This window comes from Salmo trutta, chromosome 32, assembly GCF_901001165.1.
Source record: "Salmo trutta chromosome 32, fSalTru1.1, whole genome shotgun sequence".
Taxonomy (NCBI): Eukaryota; Metazoa; Chordata; class Actinopteri; order Salmoniformes; family Salmonidae; genus Salmo; species Salmo trutta.
The window spans coordinates 18,449,983-18,470,089 of NC_042988.1; the positions used below are offsets into that span (position 1 = coordinate 18,449,983).

At 44.2% G+C, this 20,107-nt stretch overlaps 2 protein-coding genes across 2 annotated transcripts in view; both read left to right on the plus strand.

Annotated features, from left to right (window-relative positions):
* Window positions 1–634: 634 nt before the first annotated feature.
* Window positions 635–10,780, plus strand: LOC115171333 (activating transcription factor 7-interacting protein 1). The gene is made up of 14 exons (XM_029728047.1): window positions 635–697; window positions 2,459–2,484; window positions 3,392–3,545; window positions 3,643–4,254; window positions 4,676–4,872; window positions 5,121–5,249; window positions 5,363–5,437; window positions 5,561–5,631; window positions 5,911–6,056; window positions 6,182–7,216; window positions 7,340–7,450; window positions 7,573–7,683; window positions 7,763–7,830; window positions 8,787–10,780. The coding sequence occupies exons 3-14, from the start codon at window positions 3,512–3,514 to the stop codon at window positions 9,276–9,278; spliced, it is 3,081 nt and encodes a 1,026-aa protein (XP_029583907.1). The 5' UTR covers window positions 635–697; window positions 2,459–2,484; window positions 3,392–3,511; the 3' UTR covers window positions 9,279–10,780.
* A 239-nt stretch (window positions 10,781–11,019) lies between these two features.
* The window catches only part of LOC115170681 (glutamate receptor ionotropic, NMDA 2B-like), a 35,825-nt gene continuing 26,737 nt past the window's right edge, over window positions 11,020–20,107 (plus strand). The window contains exon 1 of the mRNA XM_029726926.1: window positions 11,020–11,296. The gene's annotated coding sequence lies outside the window, so the exon portion shown is untranslated. The remainder of the gene's footprint in view (window positions 11,297–20,107) is intronic.

Below are 20,107 nucleotides of genomic sequence, written 5' to 3' on the forward strand. Positions count from 1 at the left end.
TGAGGACAATATTCAGGATAATAATGTTTTATACTTAGGAGGCGAGACAATGCCTGAAGCACAAGGCAGGATGGATTGAGGGGGGACTGTTTTGTATGATGAGTATAGAGTAGGGGAGTAGCTAAAAAAGTAGATGACTCCTTTTCATGAAGAATGGTGCAATTGAAAGTGCCTTGAAACACATTTGTTTCCCTTTTGTTGTGGAATTCTGTTCATTCATACACCAACACTCAAACAAACCTGCCCTAAGGGGTGGGTTTAGTACTAAAATAAGACATGTGAATCTTAATGATACTTCTAATTTTAAACTTGAATCTTGAACATACACTGTTTCTTTATTTTAATCTGGTCCCAGTTTCTCCAAAAATGGTAGCCCCGCCTTCCTCTGTCTGGATTTCCCTCCCCCCATCACACTTCCTGCTTTGTTTGAGAGGGAGCGAATTGACGGACTGAATAGGCTAGCTGTGGAGTTTAGAACATACGAATGTGAGCTAGGAAGTTTAGAACATACTAAGAATGTGCTGGTTTTGAGTGGTTGTGCTTCACTCCCAATCAGTGACAACAGACAGGATAAGGATAAGCAGATAGTCATTTAACAACCTAACTTGACCTATGCAAGTTAGCATTTGTTGATTCAATTTAGCACTTAGCAAATTCTGGTCACTACAGGATCCTGTTTTGAAACTGAATGTAAAGGGTGAGTGACTTCATGTGTTTAACATTGAGTTACTGCATTAAGATGTACTTTAATCTTAGTCTGTAAACTTCACTGAATGGATCATTGTATTTAAGTGGTGAGGCCATTGAAGGCATCTACATACCTTAGTGATGTAGCCATTGTAGGTCCGTTAACGCAGCATTTTGACTGAAATATACTTAACTTAGTCCTCTTCATCTTCTACCGCTGGAGTGTCTTGCCACAGTCCGTGCTCTGTCCCATGAGACCCATCTACTCCAGCACAGCCACCACTGTCCATCAATATGTGTCCAAGTCGTCAGATCCTGAACGTCTTGATTTCAAGGGCAATGTTCCTACGGCCAGTCTTCTTATACATGTTCCATTAGAGATCATATTTTGTCAGTGCAAAGCAAACCATTGTGTGAAATATACCACTTCATAATTGAAATATCACAATACTCAACTTCAAATTGTTTGAGGCACAGGAGTGTGTCTTGTGATTTCTGGGCTGGAACAAAAGCCTGTGCACTCCATGGCCCTCTAAGTAATGTCAGGATCAATGACTTAGCCAGCTAACTGAGAAAGATTGATTTGAAATGTAAACCGTGCCGACTCAATATTCTATTATTTACTTGAGCTTTTTTGATAAACCACTATCTGAAAGTTTCCTGGCTAACTTATTGATTCTGCTTTGTGACATACACTGTAGGACTAGGTTGGCCACGCCTTCCTTCACTTAGCCAACACCTGGTGCGACAAATCAACAGTAATCAATTAGTATGAAATTAAATTCAGGTGTGCAGACTGATAGTATCTACTGGACTTTTTTCACTGGGAAACTAAAATCAAATGTCGTACTTAGTCTAGCCCTTGATACTTAGTCTAGCCCTTGATACTTAGTCTAGCCCTTGATACTTAGTCTAGCCGTTGATACTTAGTCTAGCCGTTGATACTTAGTCTAGCCGTTGATACTTAGTCTGAGTGTCCACAGGTGCATTTAATTGCCTCCTTTCACAGGTTAATCTAACTGGGCTAAATAGAATTTCATCCAACTGCAAAGGGAATCCCCCATGAATGTTATCATAGGAGGATTACCCCATACCCTTGGGATTGACAAGTCAATTCAGGCCCATGCTGTCAGAGGGGGGTCACATGGAGTTAATCTTACTTAATTGTGTCAAATGCTCAATTAGGTTCTGGGGGGGGGAATTCCTGAAAAAATATTAGAGAGACAAGTAAAGTCTCCCTCCTAAACGGAAATTATTTACATGGAGCAAATGCGTCGCATTACATTTTCAACTGCAGGTAGTACTGGATTTATATGATGGGGCAGTTTAAGGAATGACATTCCATGAGGGCAACAACTTTTTCAAAGATGATTTGAAAACTTGTACTAATGTCATTACAGATTCTTCCAACTCAATGGGGTTTATTCTATTGCTTTAAAAAAAACTGAAAATCTTACTGGCTTTAAGAGCTGTCCTAAATTCGTGAAGATGACATGGCTAAGATGGCATGGCACCATGCAAGGCTACTTGATTGTTTGATTTGTTTTCATTCCTATTTTGATGAGAGGCAGTGGTAAGTATATGCAGAACTTACCGCTTAGTTGACACTACCCTGGAAACCTGATGTTTATTTAATGGAATTCTACATTGGGCATAAATTAGTGTTTGGATCAGAAACGTTTCCTCTCACAACCTCTACAAGCCAGAATGTTGAATAAAATTGTATTTTAACTTACTTTACTGTTTGTCTGTGTGGTTGGTCTGTTTGCAGGTAGGAATGTGAGACAACATCCACAGGAAAGTATAATTCAATCATCTTTTCAAAGTGCTGGTAGTGTTCAGATTTGTCACCTGAAGCATGCACGTAAGCATGAGCCTGGCAAGTATGCATGCGTACAAGTGTTTATGCTTCAATGAATTTCAACGTCAGGTTTCCAGTCTAGGTTGGCTATTGCAAGTGAAGGCAATCCTTCCTTCTCTCCACCCTGCTGCCTGCAGTCTTGGAGAAACTAGCAGCCTCTGTGAATGCTGCTAGGTGACATGAAAGGTCAAAAGCAGTGAGGGAGGAGCACCCTTCTCAAATGGAACAGTAATCTGGGCTGAAAGCTCATGCTGTCAACATAGCAGCATGGTGCATCGTTCAGAAACATCTCTTTTGCATAAAACTAGCTTTCATTGGGAAGGCAGATAAAGCGTTTAAAAATGTGCATGTGAAAACAGAAACCTACTCATTACTCCACCTGCTTAACCCACTTTTTTTGTTTTGAGCCAGAGTCAGCCAGAGCTGGGCACCTGGCTCACGCCCAGGAGGCAGCCCGGTTCCAAAACAAATGCAATCGCTTTTCACCCGGTGCAAACACCTCACACCGGGGCCAGATATTTGAAACCCATCACTGAGTCGCCTGCTTGAGTTGCCTGGCAGGCTTTGCACTCTACCAATCAGAGTTGACAGGGTGTAAAGAGGAGGAGCTGCATGATTGTGGGTGTGTCCTATCTTGGACTTCAACAATAGTGTGTACGGGAAAGTCAGTGCTCCCACTTCTATTTGAATTTAATACACTTCATTAATGAAGAGATTAATGAAAATGTTTGTTTTTCATTTGCATGAATCAAAAGCATTGAAATGCAATTAAGTAGAGTAAAATAAAAACAGAATTGTACATGATTGACATTCTTTTGCTCTCTCTTCTCTACCACCTTTCAGGTCAAGCATGGATGTTGCTGTCGCAGAGGAACCCCTGAGGAAAACCTTCAGAGCAAAAAAGACTATGAAAGTCAGCGATCGACAGCAACTGGAATCCCTTCACACCACTCTTTCCTCTCCATGTTCTTTCCCATCCCCACCTCAGCCAGCAATGGTAAATGGGAAGCACTGTGAAGATGTGTCTATGGAAGTAGATAAAGAAATACATGGAACTACACATACCACCACTCATGCCCCTTCCTCCCTGACAGCCACATCCCTGACCTCTGAGGAACCAACGGCCTCTGAATTACTGGTTTCTTTATCACAGAACATACACTCTGATGTAAAAGATGTTGAGGAAGAAGGAGAGGGGGACAAGGAGTCTACATTACCCAGCCTCGAGGTAGAAGACAAAATGAATGGACTGATGAAGGGGGATAGAAATTCCAAGGAAGATGTTATCGTTTCCTCTCCTGTGAGTTCAGAGAAAACAGAAGCAGTAAGAGAGAGACAGGTTGACGGTATGGAAGTAGACCTGGTACCAGGTACCACTCAGGACACAGTGCCCATATTGAACCCTGCTGCCTCCCTCCTGTCCTCCAACACGGCTGTAGAGTCTGTCTCTTCCCCTTCCCTCTCCCCGTCATACACGGCAGAGTCAGACCAGGAGGTCAGGCCAGGATTCCTGGTGCTTAGTGAAGATGATGATGTCCAGGATGAGAGTGATGAGGAAAAAGATGAGAAAGAGGAGGAACAGAGGGAAAGTGAAGGAGGGGTAGAAAACGTTGAGGTTAACATGAAGAAGCCAGAACAATTTGAAAGTGGTGCTCCAGTTGACTCTCCGTCCCCTTCATCACCAACACCCCTTCAGATTGATGAAGGTAATCTTAGTCTTTTCCAATCCCAACTGAAGCACTGAAGTGATTATGTCAAGTTTAGTTCATATGTTTATTTTTACCTTTATTTAACTAGGCAAGTCAGTTAAGAACAAATTCTTATTTTCAATGACGGCCTAGGAACAGTGGGTTAACTGCCTTGTTCAGGAGCAGAACGACATATTTTTTTTACCTTGTCAGCTCGGGGATTTGATCTTGCCACCTTTCGGTTACTAGACCTACGCTCTAACCACTAGGCTACCTGCTGCCCCAGATGTTAGCTAGGTTGCATGAATTTGTCATATTTCTGACTTCAACTGGCCTGTTGGCCAGCGGAGATATATATATTTTTTCAAGATGGCTTCGATTATAGCGGTGTTTTGATAGTTGGATGATATTATAATGTGTTGTGTTCTCTCTAAACAAGAAGAGGAGGGTGCTGCTCTACAGAAGAAACGATCCTTGTCTGGAGACTCAGAGGATGGTGGTGAAAAACAGGGAGAAAGAGACTTGGAAGTGGTGGAGAGGCAGAACAAGAGGCCCAGAGTAGACTGTGAAGAGCTGGAGGCTCATGTGGAGCTGAAGATCAGTGGGAGCGCTGAAAGGCAGCACAAGCTAAAGAAGGTTGGTCCTCAATTGAGATTTTTTATTTAAATAAACCACATCTCATTTCCCAAGTTGTAGTCATGTATCCTGAGTTGCATGGCATATTTTTGGCTATTTTTTAAAAATATTTATTTTATTGGTGCTACCTTCTCGTGTTTTGGGTGTTATTTATAAAAAAATCTCTGTGCCAGTTTTAAGGTTAAACAAATAAAATAACCTTCCATCTTTTTTCCTCACTTGCCCATTAAAATCCCTGTCCTCTGTAGGTGGTGCAGCAGCTTGTTGAGGAGCAGTTGCGTGTTCTGCAGCTCACACTATTTGACAAGAGTCTTCAGGGGCTCAGAGACAGACTGGACAAAATAGAAAAACACCCGAGTGCACTCAAGAGCCTGCAGGTCAGTTGTCAAAAGATAATAAATAAAACACAAACAGGGTAATCTAGGATAAAGACATTGGAATGTATTGCCCATTAGACAAGCAAATCCATGCTCCACGTGTGCCCTTTCAGGCAAAGATTGCCCAACTTTCTAAGAAAGTTGGAACTGCCAACCAGGTCAGGGAGAATGCCAAGAAACCTCCAGAGGTGAGTGAAAATGGAGGCAATTGATCTTTCAATGATGACTGAATTCAGAGGGAACTTGCTTTTTTGAAAGATTGATGGTACCATTGGAACTCTATACAAAGTGCTCTTCCCTATATTCATCAGGTACTGTTGCCACCTACCTCTACTTATGCCACAGCAACCACCCCAGCAGGATCAGCAATTCTCGGCCTGAGGTAAGTCAATGGTTTGAAGTGTAGCAGCGTGTCCCAATTAATCAGAGGAAAAAGCATTTCACCAGAGGGTAACCAAAAGAAATAGGTGCATTGACAACGAAGATTCAATTTGTCATTGAGTTATTTGGGATAAAAGCAATTGATTGGATGTACAGTAATGTCATAGTGTATCTCTCAGCATCCACTTATGTTTGTGTTCACCATCATTCTCAACTGAGCAGCCTTTTGATCAGCTTCCTGAATCCTCTGCCTGTAATCATTTCCTCTCCTTGTAAACAGAACAATGGGGAACAACACACCGGATCCAAAGCGTAATGATCAGGGCAGTCAAACCCCTGCTCCTCTACGTAATGATCAGGGCAGTCAAACCCCTACTCCTGTACATAATGATCAGGGCAGTCAAACCCCTACTCCTGTACCCACAGGTGAGCAGGAGTCTGTTGGCAGGTTTCTCTTTATCTTAATCTGTGTGTTTTCTTTAACCAACTGATATTATTAATGTATACAGTCTCTTCTTTTTTTAAATTTCAATTTTTTTCTCCTCCACAAGTGCCCTTGCTACCTTCCCCCCCTTCCACAGCCTCAGCCGGATCTCAACCCACATCCCAAACCTTGATGCTGAGCACCTGTGTTACCCCAACACCAGGCCCGTCTGCCTTCCCTCTCCAGTCATTCCTCATACAGCTGCCTGGTGGAGGGACAGCCATCCTTACCAACCCAACCAACTCCCAGCTAATCCCAGTGTGCGCACTTCCCGCCATGACAAGTTCCACCGTGACACCCACCACTGCCTTCCTCCTGCAGAGGACTACTCCCTACACCCCTGCTGCTACCAAGCCCCCCTCTGCATCTGCCCTCTTATCTCATTTCGCTGCCACACCCACAACCATGACTACACCCACTAACACACCGGCTGCCACAACGTCCCACATGACCACACCCATAACCAGGGCCACAACCATAACCACACCCACATGCTGGGCCACAACCACACCCTGGGCCACAACCATAACCAGGGCCACAACCACACCCTGGGCCACAACCATAACCACACCCACATCCAGGCCTTCAACCACATCCAGGCCTTCAACCACACCCAGGCCCTCAACCACACCCTGGGCCACAACCATAACCTCAACCACACCCAGGCCCTCAACCACAGCCAGGGCCACAACCATAACCACAGCCAGGGCCACAACCATAACCACAGCCAGGGCCACAACCATAACCACACCCAGGGCCACAACCATAACCACACCCAGGGCCACAACCATAACCACACCCAGGGCCACAACCATAACCACACCCAGGGCCACAACCATTACCACACCCAGGGCCACACCCAATGTCTCCCACCCTGGAGCCACTGGGACAGTCAGCAGGCCCAGCTCCGGTGTGTCTGTCTCCGTCTGTGAGTCCATTCGGCTTGTGTCTGTGACGAACTCCACTTCAACTTCATCCTTACCAAGATTCTCAATGCCAGCCACCACAGGCATTCAACCCTCTGTGCGACCAGCTGCCCCAGTGCATCCAGCTGCCCCAGTGCAACTAGCTGCCCCTGTACCACAGGTGCCTGTGAAAACAGGTTAGCTTACACCTCAGAAGTTTGGCTTGTTATTTTGGAAGAGTAAATGTAAATAGTTTGTTTTGCCCGGATTCTCAGTGTCATTCTAACTGAGAAGATGTTTTCCTACACTCTCCTATGTAGGTAGTGAATCAACAAACCCTCCTTCAGACTCCACACAGGCATCTCACCCTGCCAAATCAGAAGCATTCATAGACCTGACAGAGGAGGAGGAGGAGGATGATGATGTTCTAGGTAAGATTGATATACCTTTCCCTCCCTCTTCCTTTTGGTGAGCAGTATTTTATGATATTATAGGGGCCAGACGTGCAGTGAGTTGTACATCTCTCGAAGTTGTCCCTATGTGTTGTGTGCAGTTACTGGAGTGCTGAAGGCTCCGATGGCTTTGAAGGCCTTGCCTTCAACAGCGGGTCAGCGAAAAGCCACACAGCAAACCGCCACCTCCACTTCAGTCGGAACACAGGCCGGTAAGTGGTGTCTTGTGCCAACACTCTCTGTGGTTATGTTGACAGTAGAATACCCAGATTGTTTTATTTATTGTTTCAGTGAGGTCATCTCTTGGTCAGACTTCAGCTGTTGGATCTCCGCACGCTGTTTATCATCGGCCCCTGCAGGTGAGATGATAATATTTGAAAGCAGAGCAACTCTTTCAATACTTGCGCTGCATTTCGAACTCATAAAAGACACACCCTCCTCCACTTACCCTCGCCTTATGCAATTGGGGGAATACCCGCGGTCGTCTTTGTCGTCAGTCCAAATGATTAGCCAAGCAAGGGAAGTTGGCAACGTAAGCCCCTCAGCCCTTGTTTTTGATCGAGTTTGCAAGTGTACAATTATGTTCACTCCGGGGCCTGAAACGCCCCATAATTCAATTTGCGTTGATTGTACATCCACTAAGAAAAGTCAGCCTAAACTTAAAACCAACATTAATATGGAGAAGTCAACATACAAGTAAGTAAAAACAAATGTAAATAAGTTAGAAATGGTGCTACTAATGCACATGACAGCTCAAACACTTATCATAAAAGTAATGATGTTTTTATTTGGTTAGCTTTTGGATATGATAGCTTGCGCACAACTTTCCCTGACATCACACTTATACATTGTAGTTTTCAATGTATCTGATAATGTAGGATGGCTAACATTCGACGTCTGCGGAGGCGTTGTCTTCTAGCCAAGATTATGAAATGCAATCATAATTGACTGTAGCGCATATAAGGCACACACAACAGCTACCAGTGGTCCAATGATGACTGAAAACAACCATGAGATGAACGAGTGACACATTTCCGGGCAAGAGCGGTTCATTTAAAATGAATTCCTTCTTCCCTCGCCCCTTGCCCTGCAAGTGTCAACTCGCAGACGTCATGATATGTCATCAGAAGTGTCCACTTCATTTGAGGGCTGAGGGGAGAGGGTGTGTCTTTTAAGCGTTTGGAATGCAGCCATATTTTCCAATTGGAATAAAATGTACATATTGGCCTATAATCAACCAAAGAGAGTAAACATAGCAAATGGATGTGAAAGGCTGAGTGAAAGTTGTAACATTTTGATAAAATTCATCTTTCAGGGCTCCCCATCTAAAAGTGATGCCTCAGCAACATCCACTTCTTCATCTTCCACACCTTGCCCCGAGCCCTCTCCCCTTCCCCCCTTGCCTGTCCCACCTCAAACTATCAGCCTGTCCCTAGAAGTGGCCAGCACCAGCCCTCCACAGCAGCCTCTGCTCAAAATAACCCGGGTTCCGAGCCAGAATGACGGCATTGTGCTCTCCTGGTCTGTGACTGAGGTAGACAGGAGCTGCGCTGCCGTGGACAGCTACCACCTATACGCCTACCACCAGGACCACTCTGGCCCCAGCACACCCCCCCTACTCTGGAAGAAGATAGGGGAGGTGAAGGCCTTGGCTTTGCCCATGGCCTGTACACTCACACAGTTTGTCTCTGGCTCCAAGTACTACTTTGCAGTCCGTGCCAGGGACGTGTATGGCCGCTTTGGACCATTCTGTGAGCCTCAGTGCACTGACGTCTTAACGTCCCCTTCACCGAAAGCTCCAGTTTAACCACACACTAAGATTTAAGTTCAAATGTAAAAATTTGTTGTGTCAAGTTAAAACGAGGAGAAATGTTGATTCTGTAGATGGTTTTTCTTCTGGTTACTAAGCTAGCCAAAGTGAAAAGTTCAGTAAAGCTTCTGGCAAAACTAATTGCTTTATTTTCAAATTAATGTGTTTGGTATTTGTTTTATCAGAATTGTGCACTCAAATCATATTTGAGCCCAGGTGTTTACAAGAGTGACTTATCGTTGGAATGTTACTGGAAAATGTTGTTGCCCATCTTGGTGAAATCGGTTGGCCACATGTGACCACTGTCTGCCTGCCGTGTGTTTGACCACATGGGAGCAGCATTGTACCAAAATGGTTTCTTTGACACAGGAGGAGAGGATTTGAAAATCAAACCTGAAATGGCCTGGTCCCATTTCTGAACGATTATGGACAAAGTGTTCTTTTCCTTCTAGTTTCCTGAATGTATTTGAAAACTAAAAAATGTCATTGCAGTTGTCAGTCTAACTGAAAGAACATACTATGAAGGGCAGAATGACCATGTTATTATATGGTAATACACAGTAGTTTTGCGTCTCATGAGAAATGAACCTGCTAAAGCCTATGCGATCTCTCTTTTCCTCCTGCTCAATTTCTGCCACTGTGAAGGACAAGTTCTACAGTTAAATTATACATGATCTAGGGCCTCCTGTGTATGTGTGCACATCCTGTGACTTTTTTTTTTATGGATGTAATTTAATATTTTTTTTTTAACCTTTTTAATTTGGCATGAACAGAACCAGTCGACGTTTTCATATTGTCAAACAAATAACTTGATAAAGTAGGCTACCTGCGCGTGTTCGTCTAGTCCAAAATAACTCCAGCATCCAAACATTTGATGAATGGAAAGAGACATCTGTTACGAAACACCAAAAAGTCTAATGACATTCTGTGATTTTTCATTGGGTCTACACTTTTCATTAGGTCTACACTTTTGTAGCCTGAATTTATTGAATCCGTCTTTGACAAAAGGACCTTTTTTTTGTAAAAAGAAAAGTTGGGACGCCTGAAAAGGGGCTGAGAGATGGGACTGTCCCGGGAAGACAAGTGCAGCCACGTGGATATATATTTTAAACCATGACCGGTGGGGGTGTTTGTTTAATTTGGAATACGCTTTTATTTTAATATTTACCTCTGTAGTAGTACAAATTGCATTTGAAAGAAATAGTAGAATTGTTTAATTAGTATTATTTAGAGACCCCGCCCCCCCCACCCCAAAGTTTGACTTTGTTGCTTTTAGTGGGACTCATGTCTCATTCAGGGGGTCTGACCCCCCTGGGCTCCATGTAATTCACACTGCTCATCGTTTTATGCTCTGTCTGATAGGGACATGTAAAGTCTTAATGGCTGGTTAGAAACATGTAAATAAATGCATTGGACCCGACAACAGATTGACCGAAAGGTTAAGTACCAAGAAATATTCAGACTATTGTAATTTTTCATTAAAATGTTTGTAAACTTTACTGGTGTATTGATACTTGACTCTAGGGGGAGCTAGTCCCTTATCAGTTTTATTCACACTAACACCAGTTCCTAGACATTTATTGGAAAGGCACCCCCTCCTCCTCCACTCTCTCAATGCATACTAATGCTGCGAGAGGACCCTCCTCCCTCCCACCCAGATTTCTCAGGGATGGGCGGGAGAGGGGACAGATAGCCTTTTCAGTTCAGTAAGGCAGGCAATGCTTGTCTTATAGCCCCATGTCTTTTCAGTAAGCAGTATTGATGAGCCTCTGCAACATGTCTAACCTGTGTGAGTGGTATGTACTAGACCAGAGCTAGAGGAAAATAACATGTTTTCTTCTGGATGGGAAGGCTTGTTTTGTTGAAAGAAGAAAGAAGATAAGCTGGGAGGGGGAATAACTGGCAACTGCCATTCCCCCCTTCCACATAGAGACAAGAAAAAACGGAGGCTACTGGAGTATTTGTTTTTTTCTTTCGTTCTTTGTTCTTCTTCTTCCTCATCGCCTTGCTGGGAGGTGCTTTATCTTTTCATTTGCTTGCTCTCTCCATCCTCTGCCTCCTCATCTATTTCTCCATTTACCTGGTCTACAATTTCTTCTATTTATGAACGAGAAAAGGAAGGAAAGAGATTTTTTTCTTCCTTTTTTAATTTCCTTTTCCATTCTCCCCTCCCTTACCATTCCTATGACTCCCAATCTTTCCCCCGTCACCCACGCTCCCCCTCCCCCCATTTCTCCACTCACTGTCCACCCCATAACTTTGACTAGTTTTTGAATCCACCAGTGTTTCAATTATCCAGATTTTTCCGCCAGAAAAGACAAGCTGGTTGATGACACTATTTTACCTTTTTCATGTTTTTACCTTTTCCTATTTTGTACCTCTTCTTCTCCCACAATCCTTTGCATCTCTATTTTGGGGATTCTTATTTATATTTATAGGTAGGTCTCTTAGTGTTTAGTGTCCGTCTCAATCTGTTTGTGTGTGTTACGCATCCACATAACACACACACACACATGTTAATCCACAGTATGGCTTGGTAGAGGAATGGTTCTTTCATCAAATCTTTCAGCTGGTACTTGTTTTCATGACATGCCATCCTCCTATGCTCTTTCTCTCCATCCCAAACATCACCTTTTTGCTTTTGACCTCCATCAAAACCACAGTGATTCATCCTGCAACGCCTTTCTCTCTTCTCAGAGGAGCACATTTTCTCTCACAGTATTGCACAACAGTCTCTTCTTCTCCCATTAAATGTGTAACTGCCTCCGTTTCCTTATATTGAATCATTTTACTCACACAGGAGGAGACTAATGCAAGGTCCCAAGGCAAACTCCATATCTAGCAAAAAAGGAATAAACCAATATATTATACTGTTCCCATCTCATCCTGCACCTCTTATGAAACCACTGCTGTCTGATGAAGACTGTCAAACATTATCTGTAGATCTGCGCTTAATACTCACTTGTTTCTCATTCTACTGGTCTATCACCTGTTTATGCATCTCTCTCTACCCCCCCACCCCCTCTCCTATCACTCTCACTCCCTCTGACACACAAGCACTCCAAGATAATGGACTAAAACCCTTGCTGCAATTCTTTACCTTTCAGAGGATTTTTCTTTTCATGCTTTTCTCATCTGTCGCTCTCATTTTAAGCGCCATTCATCTCCATTCCAGCGTTGTTTTCCACCTACACCCCCACATTTTTAATTATCCAGTCATTTCTTTATTTGTTGCTCCATCTTTTTCATTTGCCATCAGAAAATTATTCACATATCCTAATGTTCTATATGTTAGAGGGTCATTTTGTTTTTCTGATATAATTTGAGAGTTATGTTTACTTATATGGGGAATCATTTTTGTGAGTTATTACTGGGACTACTGTGATATATTTTAAGGGGCAGGTAATTTAGTGTAATTATTTTGGAACAATGTTTAGCAATAGAAGGAAAGTGTTGACAGGGTGGTGAAAAGGTTGTAGGGAATTAGGTTTATTGCAAACTAACCAAAAAAACAGACTTTTTGGTGTGAGAGTGAGAGGGAGAGAGGGAGAGTGAGAGGGAGAGAGGGAGAGTGAGAGAGGGAGAGTGAGAGGGAAAGAGAGTGTATTAACACAGCAATAGACATAGATAAGTAGAGCAAACCACAATTCATTCACCTCCACCTCTATATTTCCTTTTGTTCTTGAAGTAGTTATGTTATGATTCTCCTCTACATTATATGAAGATATTGGGGAATGGGAATTTTTTAAAATATTCATCACAATGATAAATGCATTCTGGATGTAGCTGTTTTCCTGAGGAATTACTCTCTCGGATTGGACTCCAAATGAAAGCCTCTAATTAACTGTTAATTGAAATTCAGGACTTTTTGGTGTTTTTTTCTGAATGGACTAAAGCTGATTTTAATACTTTTTTCTACTAATGAATTTTAATGGGATTTTACTATCAAGGATTAAGAACTCAACATCTTTTATCTTCTAGTGATATATTTGTGATTGTTACAATTTCTCCTATCTACAAACACAATTACATTTACAATCACTCAGTATTGAGGGTTAATTAGGTGAGTACATTGTCTCTCTTACACACAAACTATCTCTATTGCTCTTCATTGTGTTGTCATTGATTAATGGTATGTGTGCACACATTCTGTCGTTCAATGTGGGTGTTAACATAAATATTCCAAGTCTTTCATACATAGCATTGCATCACAGTGTGTGTGTGTGTGATAGAGGTGGATATTGATCGAGTTGAATGGTGGATTATCGAAGATCAGCCATTTCCCCTAAATTCTAGCATATCTATAGATTTTTTTCCTTGAGTCTTTAACACCTCGTTTGAGGTCTTATAGATGTTAGTCTGTCCATAAAATCAAAAACTCTGATCTCATCACAGCCTTTCTGTACATTTAGGCTACATAATCTGTATCTGGGTCTTTCCACGAATAGTTCCCTTTGAGTCCCTTTGATACCTTCAATTGTGCACCAATATTGCATTTTAAAAGCCTGTTATATTAAATGAAGTACCCTTTAATATAGACCACGTGGACAATTCTATACATCTGTTCAATTCAATACATTTCCCCACGTTTTCACCATCATCAATCATTTCTGAAGATGATTATTTATTTCTCATGATTAATGTTTCCAATTTCCCTTATTTTAAAGTCAACCTGTTACGTGAACCCAAAAGGCACTTTATTGGTGGAATGACCCATCTCCATACCTCATAAACAAGCTTCTATTGCTTTGCCTGTATCTGTACTCTGTACTCTTTAAACCTTCTCCCCACCCACTCTACAATGCAGTTCCAGACACCTTGGTTAATGTACAGCGTGTGTGTGTGTGTGTCACTGTAAGAGAGCGAGAGTGAGTCCATTGCCCTTTCCGCCTTCCTCTCCCTGCAGTTTATCCGGTGAATACATCATTATTTCAAAGGAAAACGTCAATGTGATGCAACGTACAGTATTATGCACTTTTCCTTGTTGTCTGTTTCCGCTTTGAGTTGAGAGCCTCAGCTCAGTGTGTCTCCTGCAACACACCCACCTGTCCATCCATCATATGTCCTGTGTGTTTGACCCCTTTTCTCTAATTCACTTTCCTATCATTTGGCTGACAGGGTTTGGATTTATACTGTGTGCTGAGAATTGGTCAAGGTCACAGGTCCATACGCGTCAAATCCACCTGGGACTTGGTCTTGCAATGCTTGCCATTATCCATGGTGCGCTCTATTTTGACCCTACATGTGACTGTAAGAGTCTACCTGCAGATGGGCCCTTAAGCCCATGTGGTCTGTCATACCTGTCAGTAACATCTCAATGAGCCTAGATGGTTGGCCAATGTGTAACTATGGGCTCAACCACAAGATTCTTGTGGGTCTCCTAAAAGGAAAAAACAACAACAATGGGTAGAAAGTTGATTATCATTAAACTGATAGAATTGAATACATTGGTTTTTACTAGTGTTACAGTATATGTTAACGTTTTATGTGTTTGTATGAGCCCACCCTTCCCTTAGATTGTGGTTGTACCTAAAATGGTTGGACTGATCCTCTTGGGCTTCAATTCCACATATTCTGTTGACTTTCTGTGGTCTGTGCATATCCTGAATTTATTCAGGTCCTCTGTAGCTCAGTTGGTAGAGCATGGGGCTTTGCAACGCCAGGACTGTGAGTTGGATCCCCGGGACCACCCGTATGTAAAATGTTTGCATGCGTGACTGTAAGTCGCTTTAGTTAAAAGTGTCTGCTAAATGGCATATTATTATTTCCATAAATTGACATATTCTAAAATGCCATTTGGCACTGCAGGACCACTGGATGTGAATTATTCAGGATGCGTTCTGAAATTGTTTAACTTATGTAACCATTTAAATATGCTGGATTTTCATCCTAAAACATAGAAGTTTGCATATGATCTCCACCATCAAAAAGGCAATGTTGTCCTGCATCTTCTACATGTCATGCTGTACGTGCTGCAGTCATTGCTGACTCAATAGCAAGGCCAGGAGACAGCTGGGGCCGTGAACATTCAGAATCTCCATTCAACCACCTCTAATCTTTGTCACTCGCTATGCTGTCTAACACAGACAGGGCCTAACCCATGTCTTAGGCCTACTTCTTCCCTAAGATTATGAAACCATCTCAAACTTGGAGTAATCTGTCAGTCTCCCTCTCATTCAACCCACTGAATGCATCTGTGGATCAGACACTTGGCTTGCTCACTTGGTGATTGGAGGGAGCTGCAGTATATGGGGCGAGGAGACTATTTATTGGCAGTTTATTCACTCCAAGACTGGAGAATATGGGTCATGATCTGCTATAAAAAGTCTGTTTAATAATTCATCATAGCTGATTAAGAAGAGTCGTATTGACACAACGACGTAAGAGAGGATATAACTACAGGAAAATGTGTTCAGCATTTATGCCATTTTGTGTGTATTAATGGGTAGAAATAGTGGCTGGATGTTAGCTTTCTCTATTATTTTTCTCTGACGTTTCCATTTAGGGTCACCCTCTTGGTTCGTGTGTTAAGTGTATGTCACTGTGATTATGTTGTGTACAGCATGTGTCTGTGAGGCCTATCAATCTATTAAATATAGAACTTACAATCTGTTGCCCTAGAGACATAGTTCATTATTTATCAGCATATTTAATTAATAATTTATTTACCTAAAGTATGGCCTATGCAACATGCCCTTGAACAGACAAATCCACTTTCATTCATTGAGAAATTGCTTGTAGGGTATTTTGAGATATGCATGGATATAATTAGGATTAATAGAAGTTATTCATTACACTCCTACTGTACTAAGGGGGAATGGAGACAGTTTAGTACATACAGTACATTTGGGTAAAATACATAATTGCTTGTATTGAAGGGAAACAGCATCGCTTGTTGGCCTCATCAGTTTAGAGAAGCGTCAGGTGTGGTTGTCTGCAAGCACCAATCAGAGTGCCTGCTGGAATTTGGACCTACACTAGGTATAAAGAGCCTAGTGTTCTAATGGAAGATCTCATTCACTGTCTGTCTGACCCAGCAAGAAAGCACATGCCTATCTCGAAGTTCCCATGAATCACATTTAGGACCTCTGAAGCCTATTGCCAAATTCACCATGTGTGTGGTTGCACATCCATTTATAATGTGTTCCTAACCTATCCCATCCTCCCTATTCCTTGTTCATCAATAACAGATCCGCTGCAGTCAGATGGAAACTCTTTAGAAACAAATACGGCATCGCAGAAAAGGTGAAAATAAGAAAGTTGAGCTTTGGAGAGCAATTACATTGAAAATCACTTTACACTGTGACCCAACGAGGATTTAGCGCTTGTGCCGTTTTCCCTGAAACCACTGAGTGTTTTGAGGCGCGAAAATCCAACCACATTCTCAATCAACTGATAGAAAGGATTAGGATTTAGCGAGGAGATAAATCAAAGGAAGGTTCATTTTGAATCTCTCCACACTGTTCATGCTCTGCCAAATTCGTTAATAAACTCATAAGGTATCGAGGCCAATATGTGTCGATTAATATTCTCAATTTAACACTGAAAAAGCTATAGAGTAGGCCGGACAGGAGGGAGGTAAACTAAACTTGAAATCTGAGCCAATTACACATAAAAAAAACAGGGGAGCAGTACATTCTAAACTTCAGAAGGGCATGGTACATTTGGAAAGATTGTTGTCTAACCTTTACAACCAGGGTCAGACCGGGGTCAGTGCAATGTACAGTGTTTTGTAGGGGGGGGGTAAAATGAAAAAAAAAATCTAAATTGATTTAGTCAGTACTTTGTTGAAAAACCAATGATTACAGCCTCGAGTCTTCTTGGGTATGATGCTACAAGCTTGGCAGACTTGTATTTGGGCAGTTTCTCCCATTCTTCTCTGCAGATCCTCGCTGCACAGCTATTTTCAGGTCTCTACAGAGATGTTCGATCGGGTTCAATTCTGGGCTCTGGCTGAGCCACTCAAGAACATTCAGAGACTTGTCCCGAAGCCACGCCTGCGTTGTCTTGGCTGTGTGCTTAGGGTCATTGTCCTGTTGGAAGGTGAACCTTTGCCCCAGTCTGAGGTTGTCAGAGCTCTGAAGCAGGTTTTCATCAAGGATCTCTCTGTACTTTGCTCCGTTCATCTTTCCCTCGTTCCTGACTAGTCTCCCAGTCCCTGGCGCATAAAAACATCCCCGCAGTATGATGTTGCCACCACAGGGATGGTGCCAGGTTTCCTCCAGACGTGACGCTTGGCATTCAGGCCAAAGAGTTCCTCCATCATTCTTAAATGGAAGAAATTTGGAACCACCAAGACTCTTCCAAACTGAGCCATCGGAGGAGAACCCAATGGTCACTCTGACAGAGCTCCAGAGTTCCTCTGTGGAGATGGGAGCATCTTCCAGAAGGACAATCATCTCTGCAGCACTCCACCAATCAGGCCTTTATGGTAGAGTGGCCAGACAGAAGCCACTCCACAGTAAAAAGCACATGGCAGCCCGCTTGGTGTTTGCCAAAAGGCACTTATAGGATTCTCAGACCATGAGAAATGAGATTCTCTGGTCTGATGAAACCAAGATTTAACTCTTTGGTCTGAATGCCAAGCGTCACATCTGGAGAAAACCTGGCACCATCCCTACAATGAAGTATGGTGGCAGCATCATGCTGTGTGTCACGGTTGTCGTCGGGAAAGGAGGACCAAAATGCAGCAGGATTGTGGATGCTCATCTTGAAGTTTATTTTAACTCAAAAGTGAACACCAAAATAATAAACACAACGAACTCACTATCAACAAAACAGTCTTGTCAGGCTCACACACGCTAAACAAGAAACAATCTCCCACAAACACTAAACCAAACACATACCCATATATAGGACTCTCAATCAGAGGCAATGAGAAAGCACCTGCCTCCAATTGAGAGTCCAACCCCCCATTAACCTAAACATAGAAATACAACTAACTAGACTAAACATAGAAATACGTTAACAAGGAACTGTGCCCCAAAACCCCGGAATACATAAATCAAATACCCTTCTACAAAAACACCACCCCGAACCACATAAAACAAATACCCTCTGCCACGTCCTGACCAAACTACAATAACAAATAACCCTTATACTGGTCAGGACATGACAGTAACCCCCCCTAAAGGTGCAGACCCCGGATGCACCTCATAAATAAACAAAACCCAAAACAACAACAAAAAAATCCCCCTAAACTAAAGGGAGGGAAGGGAGGGTGGCTGCCGTCACCGACGGCACTTGTGCTACACCCCCCCTCCCCAACCCACCTATACAGGTGGTGGTTCAAGCTCCGGCCTACTGTCCTCCAGAATGCAGACAGACTTAATCCGTTTCTGGCCGTAGGCAGACTCCCCTCGTTCCGGATCGTAGGCAGACCTCTTCCATTCCACACTGTCGGCAGACTCATTTGAAACACAGTTACTTATATTTAGTTCTGGATCATTAATAGACTTACTCAGTTCCGGGTTGCTGCTAGACTCCTTTGGTTCCGGGTCATAGGCAGACTCACCCGGTTCTGGGTCACAGGCAGACCCCTTCGGTTCCGGGTCACAGGCAGACCCCCTCGGTTCCGGGTCACAGGCGGACCACTCTGGCAGCTCTGGGCAGGCGGGCCCCTCTGGCAGATCCGACGCGGCGGGCCACTCTGGCAGCTCCGGGCAGACGGGCCACTCTGGCAGCTCCGGGCAGACGGGCCACTCTGGCAGATCCGGCGCGGCGGGCCACTCTGGCAGATCCGGCGCGGCGGGCCACTCTGGCAGATCCGGCGCGGCGGGCCACTCTGGCAGATCCGGCGCGGCGGGCCACTCTGGCTGATCCGGGCAGACGGGCCACTCTGGCTGATCCGGGTAGACGGGCCGCTCTGGCTGATCCGGGCAGACGGGCCGCTCTGGCTGATCCGAGCAGACGGGCCGCTCTGGCTGATCCGGGCAGACGGGCCGCTCTGGCGACTCCTGACTGGCGAGTGGCTGACGCACTAGATGCCTAATGCGTGGTGCTGGTACTGTAGGTATCAGCCTGGGAACACGCACCTCAGGGCTAGTGCGGGGAGCAGGAACAGGACGAGTCGGACTGGGCTGACGCACTGGAAGCCTGGTGCGTGGTGCTGGTACTGGACGTGCCAGACAGGGTTTTCGCACTTCCGGGTCAGCACGAGAGACAGGAACTGGAAACACCGGGCCATGGAGGCGCACAGGCGGTCTTGATCGCACCTCCTGCACAACCCGTCCTGGCTGGATGGAACTAGTAGCCCTGTACGAGCGGGGTGCTAGTACAGGGCGAACTGGGCTGTGCAGGGGCCTAATGGTTGCCGTGTGTAGAGCGGGAGTAGGGTAGCTTGGGCCTAGGAGGCGTACCGGCGACCAGACGCGCTGTGCAGGCATCCTCCTACCAGGCTGGATGCCCACTCTAGCACGGCATCTGCGAGGGGCTGGAATAACTCGCACTGGACTGTGCATGCGTGTGGGCGAGATTGTGTGCACTTCAGCAAAACACGGCGCCCTCCACTCCATACGTTCCTCCATATAAACACGGGTAGCTGGCTTATGGCTCATCCTTGGCCCAGCCAAACTACCCGTGTGCCCCCCCCAAAAAAATTATTGGGGGTGCCTCTCGTGCTTCTCCTTCAGCGCGTACAAGGCCTCGTACATCCGCCTCTCCGCCTTGGCTGCCTCGATTTCATCCCTTGGGCGACGGTATTCCCCAGCCTGGTGCCCAGGTCCAGCCCCGTCCAGAATTTCCTCCCAGGTCCATTTCTTCCAGTCCATCTCGAAATGCCTTTGCTCCTTAAAGTCCACCTGTTGCTCCTTCCTCCGCTGCTTGGT

Bases quoted from the DNA above. Each gene is read 5' to 3' on its own strand.
- LOC115171333 (XM_029728047.1), top strand. From the start codon at position 3,512: ATGTTCTTTCCCATCCCCACCTCAGCCAGCAATG. The intron at 7,217-7,339 runs GTTAGCTTACAC...TCTCCTATGTAG, and splicing joins ACAGGTGCCTGTGAAAACAG to GTAGTGAATCAACAAACCCT. The intron at 7,684-7,762 runs GTAAGTGGTGTC...TTATTGTTTCAG, and splicing joins TTCAGTCGGAACACAGGCCG to TGAGGTCATCTCTTGGTCAG.